This window comes from Aquila chrysaetos, chromosome Z (genome assembly GCF_900496995.4).
Source record: "Aquila chrysaetos chrysaetos chromosome Z, bAquChr1.4, whole genome shotgun sequence".
In the NCBI taxonomy this organism is placed as follows: domain Eukaryota; kingdom Metazoa; phylum Chordata; class Aves; order Accipitriformes; family Accipitridae; genus Aquila; species Aquila chrysaetos.
The window spans coordinates 10282283-10304934 of NC_044030.1; the positions used below are offsets into that span (position 1 = coordinate 10282283).

Sequence of the window (22652 nt, forward strand, 5' to 3'; positions counted from 1 at the left end):
AAGGCTGTTGCACAACTTCAGAAGGAGGAAGCTGGTGCTTTTGACTTTTCCCAGCTTTGAGTGTTCTGGGAGGAATGCAACAAAGGAGCTGTTGACATCTGCACTCGGAGTGGGTCATGATGTACTCCTGGTGGGAAAAAAATTACATTCTTGGGTTTCATAGCTGCACTTTTTGAAGCTTTTTATAGCTGGTAGAATTTGTCTTATGTGAGCCCAGTTAGAGAGAGACTACTGTATCACATCAGGAATAGTGCTAAAGGCTAAATAGCTTGAAAGAGGAGCCTCCAGACTTCATCCTGAAGCAAAAGGTTAAAATTCTCTGCTGCTTCTGTTGCAGAAGCAATGATTTTTGTGTTTTCAGGAGTAGTTACTGTTCAATAAATATTATCACTTTTCATCTGTCATCTCAGACAGCAAAACATGCGCACAGGGAGATTGCTTTCGGGTTTGGTGCCCCTGCAAATTATAGACCATGGCCCCATTTCGAGCAGCAGCTAGACACCTATCTCAAGGGGGCCAGAGGGACACACGAAAAAGAGCAAGCGCTTCCTTAAGTGGGGCAGACAAACAGCAGGGTACTTGCTGTTAAAAGCTTTTGAACACATAATCACCACATCTTATCCCAGCGAATTCTGATTATAATTATAGGAAGGAGGAAATGACAAACAGAATGTGTGGGCCAAGAAAAGAGAGAGAGAAAGAGAGGGGCAAGGATGAAATTGGTGTGCAGCCTTCGGGAGGGTCACGCAATTATTCATTGGGTGGGAAGGGAAGGAGGTGGAGATGAAAAAAGGTAGAGAGCCAGGCTTTGCCATCATGAGCTTAAGAAAATGACAGGAAGACTGGGCTCAAGCCCACAGAAGTCAAGGGGAAGCTTGCCATTAGTTCCAGCTTGCTTTGCAGCAGGCTTTAATATCCTCATCTTTGCTTCCAAATACCTTTCTGAAATGCTTCTGGTCAGTCATCAAAATCAGGTTATGGGGTGTTCCTCCAAGCCTTTCACCTGTGCATCCGTTGAAAGCAAAGCAGTGGTCTGCCTGCCATCTTCCGCGTGACAGCCTGTCTCAGGACGCACAAGGCTGCGGGGAACTGACAGGGTTTTTATTATCATTTTCATGGGTATCGGAGAAAAGGGCCATTCAGTCCATCTAGTCTGTTGTACCATCCTGATGGTAACAAAAGCATTACTGCATTTGCCCAGTGCCCTACCTTCTAGGGGAATACAGTGCAGCTGTAAACCAGCTGTGCTTCATTTTGCATTCAGAAACAGAGCCCTTTTGTCTGCTTCTACTGTTATTTACCATCTTTTCCTTCACCTTTCCTTCCTTCTCCTTCTCCCCCTACTTTTGGCTCTTTACAGGCAAAGTAGTTGCTGAAAGACAGGTTCACACTTTGAAATGTGTCATTCACTGGCACTTAGCATCTATCCTGAGAATATTAAATGTAAGGCAGCTTTCCTTATTTGTCATATGAAGTGAAAAATGACTCCTGTTGAGTGGGTACAAAAGGGTAGCGCATGTTGCTGCCCTGGCTGCAGTTTCATTGGAAAGAATGGATTTCTCCCAGAGCTTTAAGCACTTGGCAGAGGCCCTGATCTGTTGACGTACTGAAGCGAGTTTGCCAGTCGGCCATGACTGCTCTGCCAACTCCACATTTAAAATAATTTCCACGAGCCACCTAGAGATGCTATGTTGATCACTGAGGAGAGATGTCGCAGTTCTAGCATCTCCAGGGTATCTCCCATGTTGCAGGAAAAAAAAAAAAAAAACACATTTCCCATTTTATCCCTAAATCAAGGACAAAGCTGAGTCAGAAAACAAGCACTTTTTCTAAGGCAAGATACTGAAATGAAAGTATAGAACCTGATTCTTCAAAGTGAGAAGGTTTGCTGTGAGCATCTCCATCAACACCATTTGGAGCATGGGTAGCAGCAAGCTCCTTCTCTCACTTTAGTCCAGCATAATTTCCCCCCCATTCCAATGGCATCTTTGCTTACAAAAAACCCAGGGCGTTTGGTGCAGGTACTAATAGAGCAGAAGTGGGTGGACCATTTCTAATGCATGGATCAAAAGAAGATAGTGACATATTACTTCCATTTATTCCCTGCTCCCCTAAACCAGTGCTTAGGGAGTTGCATCCATCCAACAGCTAGTAGAACTAATCCACTTCTTAAATGACTTTTCAAGTACAGCATTATGGCCACAAATCCCAAAAGAGATTTGGTGCAGCCCAAATTCCTGGTGTGCAGCTATGGTAAACAAGGAAGTGACATATTTTGCAGTGGTTTAGGTCACTTTTCCTCTGACCTGTGCAATTTTGGCAGAGATGGAAGTAGTGTTGCAGGCTGCCAAGGGGCTGCTGTTTTGAGCGGTTTTTTCAAGAGCCAAGGTTTTTTTCTTGGCCCAACAAATGCTGGGCTGGCAATGGTATTTTGGATGCTAGTGCCATCCAGTGGCCTGTAAAGAATGCCATAGGGTACTTCAGTATCCCCAGGGAACATTGATCTGTTGCATTTTCAGCCAAAGTAGACCCATGCTGAAAATACATCATCAAAAAAGTGAAAGTCTTGAATTTTTGAAAGGTCCCTTTTTTATTAATATTTTAAGCACTATGAGCACAGGCCCATTTGCAAAAAGGTGTTCAGTCCTTGGCTGTGTTTAGTTCCAGTTCGGTGCTCTCTGAACGAAGGTGGGTGCTGAGAAGTAAGCACAGCTATCTTATGTTGCACACTGTTAGTCATTTTTCTCAGGATTTAAAGCAGATGATTATCAGGAAGTAATTTGGCTCATATGAAAAAAAGGAAAAATAAGCTGATACTGCAGTGTATTATAGGTGGACAGTAATTCTGCAGTTTAGCAAAAGGACTATGTATCTGTTCAGGAATATATACGCATGCACCCACATATCAGAAGGAAATGAGGCAAAGTTTATTGGGCCAGCTGATACCGCTGGAAAAATAAAACCAGACAAGACCTTATTCGGGTAAAGGAAGAGGAAGTAGTAAACTACATATGAACCATTGGTCTGAGTTACATTACTCAGACAAATACCAAAAAGGGATTTCAGTGTAAGTAAAGGAATTGTACTGTGGGCCATTGGGAAAATTGACAGGTGCTGTGAAATTTGCCATGTCTTCGTCATTTCTTCATTTGCTGTTCTTACATGCTCTTCTTCAAGGGCAATGCGTGTTTGTCCATGGGAATTTTTCTTCTCTTTTAGTAATTTTTATGAGGGTAAGGGGTTGTCTGAAGACTAGGAGCAGGGGTAGGTTCAGGAAAAATGCTATTTTGAGATGTGAGCCATAAAATAGATGTTTGTAATCCAAGTGTATTTGCCAGTCTTTTTTGTCTATACAGAAGGTTTTGCTCTTGAAAGTGCTTTTATATGCCCCACCTTAACGTTTCCAAAACTTGAAGGACCTTGAACACAAAAGGCTTAACACAAAATAGGCATCTATTATGCTGAGCAGAGTAGTACCAGGATTTTTTGCCTGTGGAAATTTTCTTTGAGATTGCTGCTGAAAATTGCAGCTCACAAAATGCCTTCCAGGAGGAATGTGAGCTGCATGATCTATAGACTACCCAGCTCTGATCATAGCTAGCTACAGGAAAACAAACAGCCATCTTCCAGTAAAGTATAGACCTGACGCATAAACCCTTGCAATGGGATTAAAGTGTGGATACACATGGCCTCAGAGTCTAGCCTGATCCCTTGATTGCCTCACACAAACAGAATAAATTGTTGGTCACAAACAGAAAACATGCATTGCAGAGGCCTCTGCCCTGCACTGGCTTGGATGTGATGATTCTCGTGACATTAATATGAATAGACTGATTCACTAGTTGTGTCCCTGCCTAGAAGATGGTATCTTTATCAAAACATATTTTCAGTTCTCAGAAGAGTGCTAAAAGTAGTAGAAGTGCTAAACCAACAGCAGGAAGCAGACTCTATGGATCATCATTTTATACTCCAACCTAGTTAACTACATTGGCTCCTAAACAGTTAATAATGTGGGGAGGGACTCAAAAGAAATTATGCTTGTTGCTTTTATGCATATATTATATTTGTTAAGGATGAAACACAATCTTACCTGCAAGGAACAGTGTAGCATTGTGCAGCTCCGAAGGCAGACCAGAAGATAAATCATGGCTCCAGGAATCAGGATTTCTTTTGATTTTCCTATTTTAGGAGTTCAAATGCTCCCACTGATTCCCCTTTAGAGATCAGTTGTCTGTGTTGTTGATAACTCAGAGTATTTCCCTCCAGCCATGCAGCTGTGATGAAAAGAATTCAGCATGTTTCCCAGTGGCTCTTCTCACCTTGTGTAACTTCCCAAGGCATGAATACCTTGTGCAAAAAAATAGAGACTCCTCAAGCTCTTTCCCTTACCTTCAATGTCACGACAGCCTGGCAAGGTATCATCTAGAGCTATGTGCTCTAGATGTGCTATGGGGTATACTCCTGCTCCAGGGGAGTGACATGGGGTCCAGCTGTTGCAACGAGCCACTGTGCCAGAATAATCTCCTGTAACTGATGCCTGGAAGACTGAGGCAAAGGAGCCAGTAATAACAAAGTGTTGTGTTTCATTGTTCTGGATTCTCCCCGGGCTTTCTGCCATTGAAGTAGAAGCTCCTGAAGAAAAGGGGTAGATTAAGGGGAGCAAACTATATATTCTCTGGGTGGCAACCAAGATCCTGTTGTGTTCCAACTCTTCTGCATAGTTGTTATAGACAAATGATTGACTGAGTATGTGCTTTGCAGAGTTATGCTAAATAATTACCTTTATTTCACAAGCAAGGGCCATGAGAACCAGGTTTAACGTGTTCTGGAGGAAGAGGTCATATAAGAGAATATGTGTGGTCATGTGGGATTGTTTGGACCCAAAGAAATGTTCTAGGAAAGGTCTTGCTCTTTTCAGTCATGTTACTGACCTGATACTTACCACAGTACAGAGCAGACCAAATCTCGGGCCTGAAGGCACCTGGTGGAAGAGCACTGGTTTCCTAACCTTTGGTAGAAGATCTTCCTTCTACAATGTGTACCTTCTATTCTGTCATTTTTATTCTTTTTCCTTCTTTCCACAAAAGTGCTCTGTCAATGGTGGTTTTGATGCTTTTGCTCACCACGAGGGTGAGCAGGAAGAGTTTTTCCCCAGAGCAGAAGCATGAGTCAGATTTTGTGTAGAGATACCTCTAGAAGGAGCTCCTAGATACTATGATGCTTACATCTCTTCTACCACTTGGCAAAAGTAAACTCAAAACTCTTGTCCTCTCCAGGCTCTCCTTTCAGGTGATGTTTAGTACTAGCCTAAATTACAAATTGTGTTTTGCCCTACATAACACTGGTTAGGGAAATATGACGATTTAGGTTTTGTTTTCGCTAGCAAAAGCTAGATGGAAGAAGGTTTAAGTTTGGGTTTTTTGGAGGATGGCAAGGGGTCAGGTCTTTTTCTTCCCACCAAACCCAGACTGAGAAAGTGTGGACATCTGCAAATGAAACGCTTTCTCCTCTAGCGGACTTCAGCAATTTGCTTCTTCAGGCGTGAATATTATGAAAAAGCTTGTGATATTACTGATTGTTACCAGCACACCCTGTCCCCTGGCCATGCTCATGGGAGTCCATCTTGTAAGCTGTTGTAGGCTGTCTGTTGGCAAAAAGGGGACACAGCTCTCCCTTTCCCCATCCTTTCCTGGCAATAGGGAGTTTTGTACATTTGATTTTCAGGGGTCTGTGGAGAGCATGGATAAAGTGGCTTGAATTGATCAATAGCACCTCTCCTTCAGGCTGCATCATTCACCTCGCAGAGCAACCTGCTCGGCAGTGAACTCATTGTGAACTGTGTTCTTGCTGGAGCACTTCTATAATCAGTCCTTGCTTGAGTGGAGGGATACCTAGGAAACTCCCAGCATTTCAGGGACAGAAGCTTGCAATTCAGTAGCATCACTACTAGCAGTCTTGCCATAATCTGATTTTAGTGATAGTGTGCATGCTCTGTCAAGCAAAACTCAGCTTGCTGTAAGAGCTTAGTGCTGTGCCCTCTTTTCTTTGTGGTATGTAGCTAGTCTTACAACTTGTCATTTTTAAAGTTTTAGTTCCTGTGACAGTAGTCTACAGATAGGGAAAATCTATTCTTTCCAGGGGCTGCACAGAGGGGTGATTTTGCAAGCGAGCTGACCCTTGTCAAAAGTGGATCTCAGATGATTTTTGTGGTACAGGAGGCAGATGCTTGCCAGATCAGTGATGTAGCCTGTAAAGTTTATTCTGGTGCACTGGAAGAGCATGCACTGCAGATGTGCAAACAGTGACCTCATTCTGTTCATATTGAACACAATGGGTGAAGCCATTTGAAAATCCCAGTGATAATATACTTAAAGTACTACTGTTTTCTTTAACAGTTATACTATTACTTAGAGCTTGATAGGGTGTCAAACTAGTGTCCTTCAACAGAAAAAAGTTTGAATCATAAAAACAAGTTATAAATCCTGAGCAAGTCTTTGTGGAAAATCAGTTTTCCCTGTTTTTATGAGCCACCACCTCAGGAATCTTTTCCCCTGACAGTTAGAAAACATCCTGATTTCATCAGTGTCCATCTATAGCACTGCTGAATATGGTTAAGGTTTAATGACGAACACTGTGTTCTCTTCCTTGAGCTTCCACTGTGCTTGTACTCACATACTGAAATGTGATAGGAGGAAATGTTCAGGTACATTCTGGTTGTTTCTTCCTGGAGGAGCACAGTGCTACATCTCTGCAACATACCTGTCCAAGGAACTGAGCCACAAAAATTCATGTAATGCCAGGTTTTGATCCATCTCTGCTCAGGATTTGGGAATCCATTTAGTTTGAGCAGAACTCTTGTGCACAGCCCTCTGGCTGCGAGACTGTTGCTGTCGTAACGTAATGACCCCAGGCAGGAACTAGTACCTCTTTATGTTAGATTTTGTGCAAACATAGAACAGAGAGACTGTCTCTGCCATGAGGGTCTTGCAGACTAAATAAAGTTTCCCATGTCTGCCAGTGGAGCAGTTGGAAGCCCAATCAAGATAGTGCAGGTAGTACCGTCTCTGCCACGGATTTAGAGATCCAAAGAGGCCAGCAAGGAAACATCAGTGAGTGGCAGGAGTGGTTGAGGATGAAGGTACTTTTCTATTTTTAAATGACCTTACAAAAAGTGAATATTTTAACATTCTACACACTGCCCGGAGCCCAGGCCTGGTTTGCCAAACTCTCAATGAGCAAGAAATAAAATATCTTTCTAACATGACTGTACTGAGGCCTTTAAGTACTCTCCTCATTTGAACTATTTGGTCCCCTCCTGTGTGGAGAGTTGCAGCCAAGTGTAATGCTGACCTGAGCTGTGGGAACTGGCTTTCGTGCAGAGCTCAGCAGCTCCTGCCTATGCAGGACAAGTGGTTCACTAACATTCAGACCTCCATGAAAAACCTCCTTCAGATTCCTTCATTGTGAGGGATAACTGAATTACGTATCACACAAGTGCTAATGCCCAGAGGAGGGGGATTTTTCATCCCCTCTTCTGTACCTGGGAATAAGTTCCCAGCACTCTTCCCAGACTCTCCTGTCATCCCTGGAAAACAGTTGGGTATGTCTTTTCTTAGTGGACCACGGGTGTTGGTCTTACATCCCCTCCTGCAGGTCCCTGCAAAGACGTGCAAGTAGGTTGTGTGCAGCACTGTGTCCAAGCCTATAATTTTGTCCCGTTCGGGCTCTGCAATGATCCAGCTTTTCAGGTAGCAGCACAGCCATCAAACTGTAATCAGCTTTGTGTGGAAGATGTAAGTAGTTCAGTGGAGAGCCAGCAGTTTTCTTGAAAACGTGAAGAGATGAAAAACATTGGGTGTTTCTCAGCAAAGCTGGTTTTAGCTTGGTTTGAAACAAATAAAAATATGAGTTTTGATTCTCACCTCACTCTGTCAAATGGCACCCATTATGTAGGTGGGGAGCTGTTGTTGTCCCTCTACCTCTCTCCTTTTTCCTTTACCTTTTGCTGAAAAAAGAGACAATATGAGCACTGTACCTACCAATGTAACAGAGTACCTCTGAGAAGGTTTGCCAGTAATGTGTCCAGAAATTACATATCTCTGCTTCATAAACTGGCAGAGTCAGCTCTGCTGAGACAAAGCCAGCATGCCTCAGAAACTGTGGAGCAGCCTGACCACCAAGGGCAGATCCCATTAAACGTAGTTTATAGAGCAAGGTAGGTTTTTACTCCCAAAATTTATTACCATGCTGTTAAATGCAGGGAGCATACATGATGATGGTTGCTTTAGTTTAGCACAAGCACAGAGCAAATACCATGTTGAATTCGTTGACAAAGTGACCTTACGCTAAGGTATGAGAAGCAGGTGCTGGAATTTACGTGGTGTTTTCTGTCTCTCTTGACCAACATCCTCCAACATCTTTTGCCTTTTGAGCATGTTTCTTAAGGTCTTTCCATTTAAAAGGTCAGAGATCTCCCTTGTGGATGTCTCTGAGGCCAAAGAGAGGCTGCAGGAAGAGGCGGTGGGGTATGCTCCTTGAAGCCTGCTGCTCTGCTGCACCATGGCTTCAACGGCGCAGCCAGCTTAGGAGATTAGACTTTCACTTCTTCTATAAGCTCCTGCAAGAGATTAGAAGTTACAAACCATATAAAATACTGCAACCTGGCCACAAGCTGTATTTTGCACCTTTGTCGTGGTTTAACCCCAGCCAGCAACTAAGCACCACGCAGCTGCTCACTCACTCCCCCCCACCCAGTGGGATGGGGGAGAAAATCGGGAAAAGAAGCAAAACCCATGGGTTGAGATAAGAACGGTTTAATAGAACAGAAAAGAAGAAACTAATAATGATAATGATAACACTAATAAAATGACAACAGCAGTAATGAAAGGATTGGAATGTACAAATGATGCGCAGTGCGATTGCTCACCACCTGCTGATTGACACCCAGTTAGTCCCCAAGCGGCGATTCCCCACCCCCCCCTTCCCAGTTCCTATACTAGACGTGACGTCCCATGGTATGGAATACCCTGTTGGCCAGTTTGGGTCAGCTGCCCTGGCTGTGTCCTGTGCCAACTTCTTGTGCCCCTCCAGCTTTCTCGCTGGCTGGGCTTGAGAAGCTGAAAAATCCTTGACATTAGTCTAAACACTACTTAGCAACAACTGAAAACATCAGTGTTATCAACATTCTTTGCATACTGAACTCAAAACATAGCACCGTACCAGCTACTAGGAAGACAGTTAACTCTATCCCAGCTGAAACGAGGACAACCTTAAACCAGGAGCTGAGTAAAGACAAATATGCATTTCACACAGACCTGAATGAAAAGAGATCCTTCACCAGGGACTCCTACAGGGATGTGCAGAGCAACAGGTTGAAGACAGCAGCAGATGATGACTATTCACTGACTTTATGTTACTTAAATCCCTGGAGGTAACTAAGCTACCCATCTTAAAAAGATAAAGCCTGAAGGAAGGTGATAAACCTCCTGGGGCAGCCTCAGAGAAGGATCTGACCTTCTTTGTGAAAGCTCAGGTGTGCAAAATAGTGTGTCCTGTATGTCAGGATGGATGGAGTAGCAACAGGAGGAAGAAAGAACATGACTTGTGGGAGGGGACCTATCTGCAGTTGCATCCTCTCCCTCCTTCAGCTTACTGGGAGGAATTGCTGCACACATGCATTTTCAAGCTAACAGAAGAGCAAAACTGACAGGAACCCCCCCGCCACGGTAGGAGGAGAGGAGCTGTTTCAAAATCTGAGATTATGCAATAATAAGACCTCCTTTGCTCAGAGGTCTCCAGGAGACCCAGGCAAGGACAGAGAAGTTGCACTGGAGCAGTTAAACAGTACCCTCATGACATCTTGTAGGGGTTCAGGAGAAGAGTCCATGTTGCTCTGACTGGAGGAGGTGGGCAGGAATCAACCCACCTCCCTGAAGCTTCTTCTGGTATCTGCATGTTTTGGGGATTTTTGAGCACTGTTTGCTGTTCAACAAGCCGTTCAAATGGTTCACGGTTTTATAAACTTGTCAGGTATGTCAGCTGAGTGTGGAATCTATCCAATGTACAGGCTTTGTTGTTTCAACCCCCCCTACACTCTGAGCATCTGTGCAGGCAAACCTGCACAAACTACACAGCAGTCATATGGGTCACTGAGATGACCTTGAAGCTGTGAATTCCCAGCTACACCTCACACCAGGGATGCAAATCGCAGAGAAATTTGGGCATTTTTCTGAAGGGTGGGAACCTTTGATGGCAGGGCAGAAATTTGCCCATCTGTAAATGGATCCAGGCTCTGTTGCCAAGCATCAAAGCAGTCGGATGCAGACTGTTTTCTTGTTGCACTGCCCCAGGTCTCCCCTATCAGTGCAGCAGACTGACACTGTGCACTCCTCTGCAGCCTGCCCGAAGCCACTGTGACCTGCAGCTGTGAGCACCCTGCCTTGAGGATCTGCAGCTAACTCATCCCTGGAGAGCCCAGTGGGCATGTGTTGCAGGCTTTGCGTGCTTACCCAGTCCTCCTTACTTAAGGTGACATGCTGGTGGTGAGAAGCTGCTGTGGGTCTGTTTGTGTTGCCAGGACCAGGGTGGTCTCTGCCTTTGGTCATGCAGGGAGAAGGCTGGCAGATGAATTTGTTATGCAATCCATAGCGTAATGTCCCAACTGTTCCTATTCATGAAGAAAGCATTGGGATGCCTGACCTAAAGGAATGACATAGCGGTAATACCTCCTGCATACTGCTAAGGTTCAGCGTTGAGGCATGTGATCCTACACCTGTCAGATTAAATAAGCTTTCCAGAAGTAAGCTGTTTGGAGATGAAGCCAGTTCTTTTATGTGCTGCATAGGCAAGATGCCAAGGCCGAGGCTGGGTAGGATTTTTAGCATACCTAGATCACACACGGAGCATGCTTTTTTACCAAGCACACAGATGTATCCACCCTCTCAGTCACTATCACGTTAATCTTTTATGGTCTCTGGTCTCTCTATGGTCTCATGTTGGAGTAATGTGACTCCTCTGATGAACTTGAGAGGAGGCAGGGATGGCATGTCCAGCAGCCCCATTGGGCTCCAGTACTCAGCAGGGAGATGCCCCTAACTGGAGAGAGGCAATGGTGCCCTGTCAGACCTGTGTCAGTCTTCACAAGGTGCAAATGTATGGGATCTTTAAGGCTGGTCAAAAAGCAAGAGGAACCCAGCCCCTTACAGCCCCTTCAGAAAGAAAGAGAAACTTAGCCAGAATGGTGATTTGTGAACTGGTGTATCATCTCATTAACATCACCAGTTTGGAAGGAAACTGATAGCTGGGAGGTGGCAAGTCTCGGGCTTCCAATTGCATCCCCCTGTGCTTGTAGGGAAGTTTCTCTCCCTCTTTCTTTTCAGTATAAAACAAGGCAGTCTTTCCCTTCCTGGATGTAGAAGTTAGGACTCAAACACAGCAGCATCTGCAACTTAACATCAGCAGATACCCGAGCATCAGACGAAGTGAGTATCCTTAGCTCATGAACAACATTAGACAAAAGCTTAAAGAAAGGGTTTTGAACTAATAACTTTATCTTGCAAATGACAAGAAGTGCTTTTCAGCAGCAGAGGAGTCCTGTACAGTACAGCTGCTAAGCACAGCCCTGCGACACCAGGAGATCCACCATGGTGCCAACAGGTCAGCACCAAAAGCCTCAGTGTCAGCAGGCAAGCTGCCATGCTCACAAGCAAAGGGGAGGAAGCCTCAGTAAAAATATTTTGATGTGAGGCACTGAGACTCTGAAATAATTGGCTAATCCAGCCAGACTGTAAGGATTAAAACACAAAGCCCAGCTCTATGTATTAATTCCTTCATTTGGGTCTTTTATACCATTGCTTTGAAAATAACAAGCAAAAAGCTGGATATGATTCAAGTACCAGAATTAGCGCCAGTGTCGTCCCTACAGGTCCAGGCCATTGCTCTGTGCTGACCAGCCAGACCAGTTTGTTCCCTTTACACAGCAGAAAATCCAATTTCTTCTTCCCACTTAATATGCTGTGTCCTGGGGAAGTTTAAGTTTCTTGCAGTGGAACTGTCTGTCATATATGCAATTAAAGTGGATAAAGAGGGAAAATAAATTCTGCTGAAATCACAGTCTTAGTGATTCTGATCTAAGTTCTCACCAAGTGAAAAGTAACACATAGAGATCCTCACCAGGCACTTGCTTAGGGGGAAACCAGCATAAGGAATCACAGCTTGGATGCCTTGACTTAAAAACTTTGTGATTTATTTTTCATTTCTTAATGCAAGAGTTACAAATTCCTTAATGGTTGTCATAACGTTACAATCATCACCTGCTTTGTAGGTCAAGATCAGCCTTGTATAGGTGTTTCATTGCACATTCAGCATCTTGCTGCAATCAGAGTTGTTTCCCCAAGCTTTACAACATCGTGTTTGGCAGTGTGAAGAGATATTTAAAGAGTGTATGGGGCATGAGGGTAAAAAAGAGACACACACTTTTCTTTGGAGCTGTGGAAATGTGATTAAATTAAGCCCATACCGACCAAATCCTGTTTTTCTCCTTTTCAGCAGCAAACAGTGAAAGGATGTACATTGAATGATTTAAACCGAGGCCAATTAGTGTCAACATGAGGGTAGGGAGAGTTAATGAACTGGTTTTCTACAAATAGTCTACTCAGCCTAACAAGAACTCCTTGTTGTATATTTTTATGAATGAATACTTAGATCAAAGTCTGCTTAACATTGTTTAACCAAAATATATGAAGAAAAATACAGAAAAAAATAACTGAGTAGAAGTAGCTTCTTTCAGAATTTTGCTGGTTTTCTAGAGAAAATAGTTCCAGATTTTGTTCTACACAACATTATCTAGAAAATCCCACCTTACTTTTAGGAAGAAAAATAATTTTCTAGATGAAGACACTGAATTTTCCATCTAGCTCAGGCTAGAACAAGGTCAATGCTAGCAAGCTATAGACATGACCTTGGAGGTTAGCTGTAGTAGACACTAGGTAATGAAGTTCAGCTGCCTGGCATTTATGACTGCTATTAAGGATTATCCAGAATAATGGATAAATCTGTCTATTAGATTATTTATACTAACAATGTGCTCTGTACAGTCTTTTGAGTGCTTTCCAGAAATAATTGATGCTGCAGAGAAGGTTGCCACAGGACTCAGGTGGTCCTGAGCTCTTACCCATTTTCAGGGTTATTGTAAAAACTTGGAAGTTTTGGAAGAAATGCTGATGTGGAATTAATAAAGGGTGGGAATCTGGCATTCATAGGACATTTGTTTGATTCACTGTTGCATCTCACAGAAAAGATACTCAACTCCAATGACCTGTCACCTCTCAGCAGCCATTTAAGAGCCTGACACTCTTGATCAAATTGTAAATGCATAGGGAAGTGGGGCTTTATTCCTGTCAGTGACAGAAGGGAAGCAGCATCTGTGGGTCTCAGCCCATGTTCAGTTTCAGTTCAGACTTGGGAGGAAAGAAGGAAAGTCAACTAAACCTTTTCATATTTCAAGGACTCATTATGGTGGTGGCCCGCTCAAAAATGCACATGGCTTGTGTTAGACCTGGAACACTGCTTCCAGTGACCCGGTAGCATTCAGTGAAAGGCAGATATTGCAGGTAAATTCTGGGTTGCATCAAAATGGGGATGACTGCTCCATCAAAGTGGGAATTTCTTCATGGGATATCAGAGGAACCATGTTTTCTCATAAAATAATTTTACTTCACCATCTCAATGAGACATTTTTCCATTGTGTTCCCTTTCAAAAATGCTAATGAGGGAGTTTTTCAAAAGGAAATTCCTTCCCACATTCATCACTTTTCATTAAGAGCTGTTGTTCTGGGAGCAGTGCCATCCTTTTATTTGTTGTTTGACATGCATGGTGATTTTAATTAAGTGGTCGTTGTCTGTGTGCATCATGGTGATTGCATACGGTGACCGGGGAGCTATAATTATAAGCGTGCAGGGCAGCTGAAGTTTTTGGTGCAACCGTTTAGCAGATTGTTGTCTTCACCAGAGAGGATCCTTTCTCCTCTTGGACAGCTTTGTCCTGCATAGTCTCAGGTATGGCAGTGGGCTTGTAGCTGTCATGAAATGTTCATATTCAGGTGCCCCGAGCAGTAGTTAATCCTATAGAGCTCTATGTGGATGAACTCCTCCTTTGGTGTCCTGGACATGCAGGATGACTGCTACAGTTCTCTTACTTGAGCCCTGAATTGCAGGCAATGCGCATGTGGACACAGAGCTATTCTATGTGCTTTAGCAGGTCAGCACAGGAGAAACCCATCCTTTGACATTGTGCAAGGGTAGCCAAAGTGCTAGATGAAATGGAGAAAATGAATTTTGCAAGTGTGTTTTCCCCGACTCGAGCAAGAACTGCTATTATGCATGCAAGCGACAAAATCAGCAAGAAGGGGAGCTGCAGACCAGAAACGTTTGCTCCTTTACTGGGACCACTTAAGTTGGTTACAGGGAGATGTATCTCCTTATCTCTCTCAAACCACCCATTCTTGTACATACAGACATAACTTCTGACATTCACTACTGGAGAAAAGGGATGCAAGGCTGCAACGAAAGCCAGTGCATTTCTGGCCTGAGGGCATTTTCTTTCTTCACCCTGAGGGTTCAGCTCTCTGCAAGAGATTCTGCCTTCTCCTTAGCAGGACCCTGTTCAATATAAGAGAAACAAAGCATTTCCGTAACTTCCAGGCTCTTCTACTTACTCCCTCACCAGGGTCTGCCTCTGTGAATTAAGTCTATTCTGTGTCCAAAACCAACATGTCAAGACATTTTTTGCATGTTGTAGCAATCTGTCTATTTAATGGGAATCAATCCTTGTGACAGCAATCTCCAGTTTAAACCAGTTGCACAAGAGAGGAGGTGAAAGGCATACCTGATCATTAACTGTTCACCTTGCCTCTAGTCTCTCCTTTGCTTCCTCCTGTGCATACAACCGTGGAAAGAGCAAGCATGAGGAAGGGAGGTAAACCCAGCCCTTATTTTTAGGTGGGTTTCACTTGCTCCCCTCAGGCATTTATCTGCTGCACCTGTGCCATTGAGAACTCCTGTTGTTCATTCCTAAATAACCCATCTGCTTGTTGCTTGGAGTAATGGAAATGGCCACAGCTTTGTCATAAGATATGTGGGTATATGGAACATACATGGAAAGCATTGCAGCAGCATCCTGTACTCCTGCTGTCCCTGCATCCCACCTAGAACTTTCCAACATACAGTTTGCTTTGTTCAGGTATGGAGAAGGTGAAGTCAGGTGAGCCACCAAGGTCCTAGGCACTGAGGACATTTGAAATCATGAATCTGTGCTTTAGGTAATAAGCCTCCTGCACAGCGAGACTGTAAGGAAAAAGGGTGACAGTTTGTTAGATGCTACCTAGGAGCACAGAGTGCAGTTTCCTTAAGTTCAGAAGTTGAATTCCAGTATACACATGCAGGGAAATTGTCCCTGGCTCATGTTTTAAGTGAAACAAACCTTAGCCAGGTGGCCACAGGTTTCAGGGGACTGGGGCAGAGGAGGGTCTTGCAGGAGAATGCCTGAGGGAGGAATGCCAATAGCTTACATTTATATGTTGTTGATGGTGTAACTGCCAGAGAAAAATGGATCTCAGAAACGGACAAGTACACACTCTGGTTCTGCTGGGTGCAGGGTAGGAGAGGAGCTGCAGCAGGAGTCATTTCCCATAATCTGAAACAGGACATATTTCCCAGTGCTTGAAACAGGACACCACACAATCCTTCAGCTTGCAATTACAGAGGCTGTATGGCTACCCATAACAACGAGATTTTCACTGAGCACAGTCATGCCAGTGCATATGGTGATCTAGTTTGATACACTAGGCAGGACGATGGGCTCCATCTTCTTGTACTGGCAGCAAGTAATGAAAGTGGGCATTGATGATGCAAAAGGAGCAGGCATCCTGCCACCAACCTTCGAGGCATGTTTATTCTGCCGTAACAGTGTCTCTGCTTCAGTTCTGCGTCCTGCCTCTTCTGGTGCTGTGATTTCTTTTGTATGCTGTTTACAACAGCAGAAAACATTTAGAATTGCATTTTGCAAAGTGCTGCCAGTACTGGGCTGCATCGTTGCAAGTGGTAGGGATGGTTGCTGTCGGGAGAGTTTCCCACTATGCAAACACAACAGGAAAAGAAAAGAATTGACCAGATGGGAATGAAACAGGTGGGGGGAAAAAAAGAGAGGGAAAAAAAAAAAGGCAGGGGGGGAGAAAATTATCCTCCTGTCTTTCTTAATATTTTATTTCCTGTGAACCATTACTGTTGAACTGCAAAAGAGGAAACAAATTTACAGATTTGATTTCACTGTTGAGAGATGTGAAGTCACCACAGGGAAGATGGTCATTTAAACTACCACCCTTGTGAAAGTTTCAGTTTCCATGAGGAGTGATTTCTGGGGATTATGCTAACTGCAGTTTGAAATTATTAGCTGAACACAGATGCTCCTTTTCCCCCAGTGTTCTGGATGTCCCTGAACTGGCAACAGAAAAATGAGGTGTCAGCAGCTCTTTTGCTTGTTTGTTTCCTTACTTGCCCTAAAAATCTGTGAGCTTTAAATAAGCAGGGAATAATATCTGCTAACTGTGCAGAGTGGAGAAAATAATGTCTTGCTGAAGAAAATTGCATGATTCTTTGAAGACAATTATTTGTAACTGTTTTCCTTGCTTCGAAGCAGACTATAATTTTCCTCCACCTGTGCCATTTTTGGGTGCATTTGTTTTGCATTGGCATGACAGGCAGGAGCTCACCCTCTTCCACCCGCTCGTCCGTGGCAGGTTGGACACTTGCTGGGGGTGCAGGATGAAGTCCATGGGAAACCTCTTTACTGAAACTACCAGTGGTAGCTCCTCCAGTGTTGTGCTGCCTGTCTCCTTGAGGGCCACAATATCCCAGTCAGGTTTTTTGTTGAGTTGGGGATTATTTTGGTTTTCCTACCATGTTCTTCTGGATACCTGTACCATAAGCCTTAGTCTGCCATCAGATTTGGTCATGTGTTTTCCCGGTGAGGTCAAACAAATATTGTGTAGTTTCTGTGCTGCTCCATGGAGTGCTTTCTGCACGTGTCTGAGCTGGCTTTAAACCAAAGAAATCAGGTGCTTCTGCCGGTGCAAGGGGAGCAGGGGGCTTTACCAAGGCTTTACTGCCCCAAGGATTTACACAGCTTTAGAGGTGCAGGTTTCTCCACAGACAGTTATGACTCTGTAAGCTGAATAATCTCGGTATCACCTCCCACGCTGTGCGGGCAGATTTCTAAACAGGAACAAAAATGATTTTGTAATGGAAAATTGAAGTACTCTGTGACTGCAGTGTCACAGAGTAGCATTTTAGTATAACTTGTTTTCTTCAAGATCTTATGGGTGTGGATTTTTTTGTTGTTGTTGTTGGTTTGTGGTTGTTTTGGTTTTTTTGACTGGAACAGTTTGACAAGTCCGGTACTAAACTGTAGGTTATTTTGATCAAATGTAACACACGATTCAGACAAAAATCCTGCACCCCTTCTCTGATGAATGAAAAATCAGCAGTGTTAGGATGAGCATGAGAGAAGGACAAGCATACAAAAACTTAGCAAACACTCTTAAAACCATCTGTGGTTCAGGGGCTTCCTGAACCAGATGTAATTTCAGTTTGTGTAGTAACCCTTACAGTATTTCTTCTCTCTGACTCTCTGTCCCCAGGCTTCCCTGGGACCCCCATCACCTTCTAGCACCCACCGCATGCCGAGGCAAAGATTCCCACAGCAGACTGTTGCCTTGGCTTCAAAGCTGCCACATCCAGTTTCACTTGATGCCCTTTTTTTTCTTACAGGGGAAGACAGAGTGAGCAGTAGATGCGCACTGGCTGTCTCCATGCCCCACTCATGATTTTACAGATCTCCGTTTTGTCCTCCCAACACCTCTCTCTCCTCCAAGTGGATGGAGTCTTACTGAGTATCTGACGTATTTGTTTTTCAGCAATAGGAAAGTGGCACTGGCCACCTTTGTTGCCAAGAAGCAATTGCTTCCTTTCCAAAATCAAGCTTCTTGGAAAATGAAATAAATTTATTTTTCCATGTTGCAAATCCACATGTGAATGCCTGAGTACAAATCTCATTTTTCATTGAACAGATTTCAGAGTATGAGTAACCTTGCCATTTGACCTATGTTCTTTTCCCATCATTTGGGTCTGTGAGTAAAAAAATCAAGTACTTTCACTTTCCCATTTGCCTAGTATTTTTGGTGAAGAGGGATGTAAGGTTTAAATCTTATTTTACTCATGAATATCCCAAATACTCAAAGCATCCTGAGTGCACCTCCCAAATGGTACTCCTCTACCATTTTGGAAAGGTAACCATCCATGATGATTATCTGTATTCTTACAAACGCAGCACACCTCAGATAGATATAAATCTTTTCTTTTAAACCTACCACATTCACAGTAAAAGTGGCTTCGGTACCTGTTTTCTCCACCTTTTCGACAGGCATACTTGGAAAAAAGGTAGACGAACAGAGTAATGAGGAACACTTACTGGCTTCAAAGTAGAAAGTGCCTTAACAAATGCTCAGGTGTAAGCACGTGCTTTACATCCCCGTGTTTTCAGTAAAGTCCTGAATCAGGAGCCTGCTTAAGTGGGGGCTGGTTTCATCTACTGAATATCTAAAATCCTTGACATGCTGATTTTTCTACATTCTACATTCTTCACATTTTTTCAGAACACACCTATATAAACCAGGAACACATATGGTCGCAACCTTCCATGACTGGGAGAAACCTAAATTTAATGTGATTTAGTGACCTGAGGTGAAAAGTCCTGATAGCTAATTACCAAGGCTGCAATTCACACAATCTTCAGACAAAAAAACCCACCTTTGCTGTCATACTCCTCAGCCATAGCTGTGCTGTGGTACAAAATCAGAGGGTAGAGGCGTGCAGTCAGGCTGACTGAAAGCCAGTGAAATGGAAATGTGAACAATATTGCAATTTAACTCCACAGAAGCCCACTAGTTAGTAAGTAGTTCAAGTATTTTAGTGCCTGCTGTGTTGCTGCCTACAGGGAAAATACTCTAAGTGCTTTCCCTTTCTCACAAAGAAAAGAAGTTTCCATCTATGTTTTATAAGGCTGTCTTGTCACATCCATTATACATCATGACACAACCAGCCAGAGGAGGTACTGTGGTATTTCCATCGTGTTTTAGTGAGAAGGTTTTTGTGAAGGGTAGAATTCATATATATATAAAACCCCATATGTATGTATATACACACACATAAATGTAGGTCAGTTAACTGTGAAGATGTAGGTGTCTTATGCTGGACTATGGAGTGTCAGATGTGGGGTGTTAATGCCTACGTATATGAAATCCAAACATTCTACCATCTGGCCAGCTTGGCACAAACAGGGCAGAATTACCCTTGTTCTGAGAATATTAGGCCATTAACTGGAACAGCTTTATTCCAGTCCATGGCTTGACTAGCTATGTGAGGAAATAGCAAAGAACAAATTCTGGTTTTCAGTCTCCAAAGTGCGCCGTTAATATCACAGAATGAGGAAAATGGCAAGAGAGATCCCAACAGGGGTCTTTTAACCCCTCCAATATCCTGTTCCATTCAAAAATGCGAAGGGGAAATGGGGATTGGAGGAGTGATAGGGGGATGATCCACAGACTATCAATTTTACATAAGGAAGGATTTTTAAAGGTGCATGCATAAATTTTGTATGCTTGTGTATGCACAAATGCAAACTATCTTCTGCATGCACAGAGGAGTGAGATGTCAAGTTTTCAGCTGAAGACAGGCACCATTTGTGACATTTTAGTTATCCAAAAAGCCAATTTTGCTATTCTGAAACAACTTCAGCACAATATTTTTGTTCAGCAGTAATATCCTTACATACTTCAGACAGTGGGGAGTGTGTGTGTGTAGATGTAGATAAACACAAATAGTCAGCATGTAAGAGTGTACAGTGTATCACAGAACTGCTTGACATATGCCTCATTTGACTATTTTGCCTCTTCTGGGTTCATTACTCCAGCCGTCCCATCACTGTTCTGATGTCTCACTCTTCAGCAGGAGTGGTCCAGACAGTTATATAGCTCCATGGTTTGCTTTGTTTTGAGTGAGCCTGGCATGAAAAAAAAGGTTTCCTGATCTTCCTTGTAAATGTAATGCCTTCACTCAAAATGCCCTGGTTTGAGGTCCCATATAAACACAATTAATTTCTGTATAGGCATCATCTTATTGCATGCCCCTTGAGGGTGAAGCATGAAGGTTTGAAATCCCTGGACAGCAGAGAATTCCCAGAGCATCAGTAGGACACCTAGAAATGAGACAGAAAAATTACTTTGGGGATTTAAGGAATCCCCAAATGTCTTCAAGCCCAACCTTACAGCTACTGAAATATTTAAATAACAAAAACATGCTTTCACAGGTAGGGAATAAAAACTGTTGTTCCCCCAAAAAACTGAGGCTGGTACACTTATTTGACTGCCCCCGTTTACTACTCAGTATTTCTGTCTTGGCTGCAAAATCTAAAATGAGAAAAGACCTCCGGGAGAGGGAACCTGATCTGGGCTAGGGGTGGGTGAGGAGAAACACTCCCCAAAAGGTGCAGAAGACTGACAGAAAGCAAACAGTTGTAAGAGGAAGGTGATGCAAGTGAGAAAAGCAGGTCGTTCTCCTCCTGGAACGCCTGCTGAAGGGAGCAGCCTGGGCACAGATGAGTGGCGGTGTTCATGAACATGACCATGCAAACTCTCAGCTGTAGAAATGACCATGCTGTCCTTGGTGCCTCTTGGTCAGTCCAGCTCCTGGGAGCCAGTAAGGGCCAGCTGCTACTGTGTGCTGGTGGCTTGAATTTTAAACAAAGGCAGCTGGGGGTTGTCCATCCCATTCACTTTGCAGGTAAATCCCGTGCAATCTGGCTGAAACACTTTCTCCCCATTGAGCTCAGGGAAAGTCTTACCACCAGCCTTGCTGGGGAAAAAGACGGTCTGCAACCCAGCTCCCTTCCTCCGTGATGCCACCCACTGCTTCTGGGTCGCCTTACTGTCACACATTTGCACCAAGCAATCCATGGTTTTGGCCCAGTGTCTCAAATGCAAAAGCACATCTTTGTCCCTTTAACTTCTCTCTCAGCTGTTATGCCTGTTTTCTCCCCTCCTCTGGGACTGTGCACTCTGTTGCTGCTCCGGCTGCCGGGAACAAGCGAGGAGAATTTCTCCTGCTGGCGAGCGACTGGCTAGTCTGGGGCTGGCGTCTTCCCAGGACGCTGCTGTTTGCATACCAGCAGGCAGAAGAGCAGGTGAAATGGGACTGGTGACATCTGTACAGATGCGTTTGACTGCTTACATGCTCTTACGAATCCACTACCCTTAAAGCCTCCGTTTCTCTGACGAGATCTCTCTCTCTCTCTCTCAAATTATTTTTCCAAGGAGAAAAGGAAAAGGCAGACAGAAATAGAAGGCAAGAGACAACAGCTTGAGGACCAGATACTTCAGCTGCAGCATTTCAAGGTAAGGGACTGATGCCAAAAATTATGGATTGACTAAAATCTGTTCATTATTAGACATGCAGATCACACGTCTGAAAGCTGGGAAAAGCCCACTCCGACATGAAGCAGCTTTCATTGCCGGAGCCTATCTCTTGCAGTGATCGTGTCCTGCCTGCTTTTCATTCTGTGTGTTTCATACACAGGACCATGTTGCAGAAACAGCCTAGGAGCATGGAGCCTGGAGGGTGTGAGCGCAGGCAGCATGGCAGTGCTGTTATTATTAAACACTGTTATTTATTATACATAATGATAAGACACCAATCACTGTGGATTGGGTGTGAACTGCATGGCTTCGGTGAGCACTTTCTGCCTGCAGAGCTGCATTGGATTTTTCTGGTGCCTGTCATTAGGTTTTTTGTGTGTGTGTGTGTTGCAGAGGGGGTGTTAGTTAGCATGCGTGTGTGTGTATAAAGCTTTAATTTTAGAGTGAAGTTATTAGGCATATGTAGCGTAATAAAATGGGTATACGTGCACATGCAGTGAGGGTGTTGATGCATATGTGCGTGTCTACATGGAGAGGCGCCTTGATATTTAACAGGGTGCCGAGCAGCCCCAGTCCCTGTTGGACTCCATGACAGCTGCAGATATCATCATTTGAAAGCCATCCTGGTTATTTCTATCATTTATCCTTCCTGTCAGTAGCAGTTTGTCTTTACATTTGCACATAGCAAAGCAAAGAACAAAAAAGTGCATGTGATCTTTGTGAAACCAGTGCACATTTGTGGGTCACATCTCAATAGATTTGTTCAGTAGGGGAGCCCGAGGAATTTCAGTGATCAGAATATCTAAGATGATCAGGACTGGACAGTTTATCCTTGCAGCAAGTGAGCTGGGCTGTGTTTTTAAAAATAAGGTATTAGGTTGTTTGTGCAATAGTATGTGTGTGTGTGAACAGTGCGCTGGTGTGGGGAGATGGTGCGCAAAATATCTTCTCTGCCCACACATGCGCTTGAAGACCAGACTTCAAGTTATGCTACAGACAGGATCCTTATCCTGCCTCTCCAAGCCCCTGCCATCATGTTCTGTAAACCATTCCTCATTTTCTGGTAAACATGATGCAGTTAAGCCCAAGTAATTGATTGCAGCCTATACAAATGCTCCATCAGGTTCA

At 43.8% G+C, this 22652-nt stretch overlaps 1 protein-coding gene across 5 annotated transcripts in view; it reads left to right on the plus strand.

Annotated features, from left to right (window-relative positions):
* Positions 1 to 22652, plus strand: part of PALM2AKAP2 (PALM2 and AKAP2 fusion) — a 272860-nt gene that overhangs the window by 24904 nt on the left and 225304 nt on the right. For all 5 annotated transcript variants that reach the window (XM_030003825.2, XM_030003827.2, XM_030003826.2 and 2 more), the window contains exon 2: positions 21423 to 21503. In XM_030003825.2, the coding sequence (XP_029859685.1) occupies positions 21423 to 21503 (81 nt within the window). The remainder of the gene's footprint in view (positions 1 to 21422; positions 21504 to 22652) is intronic.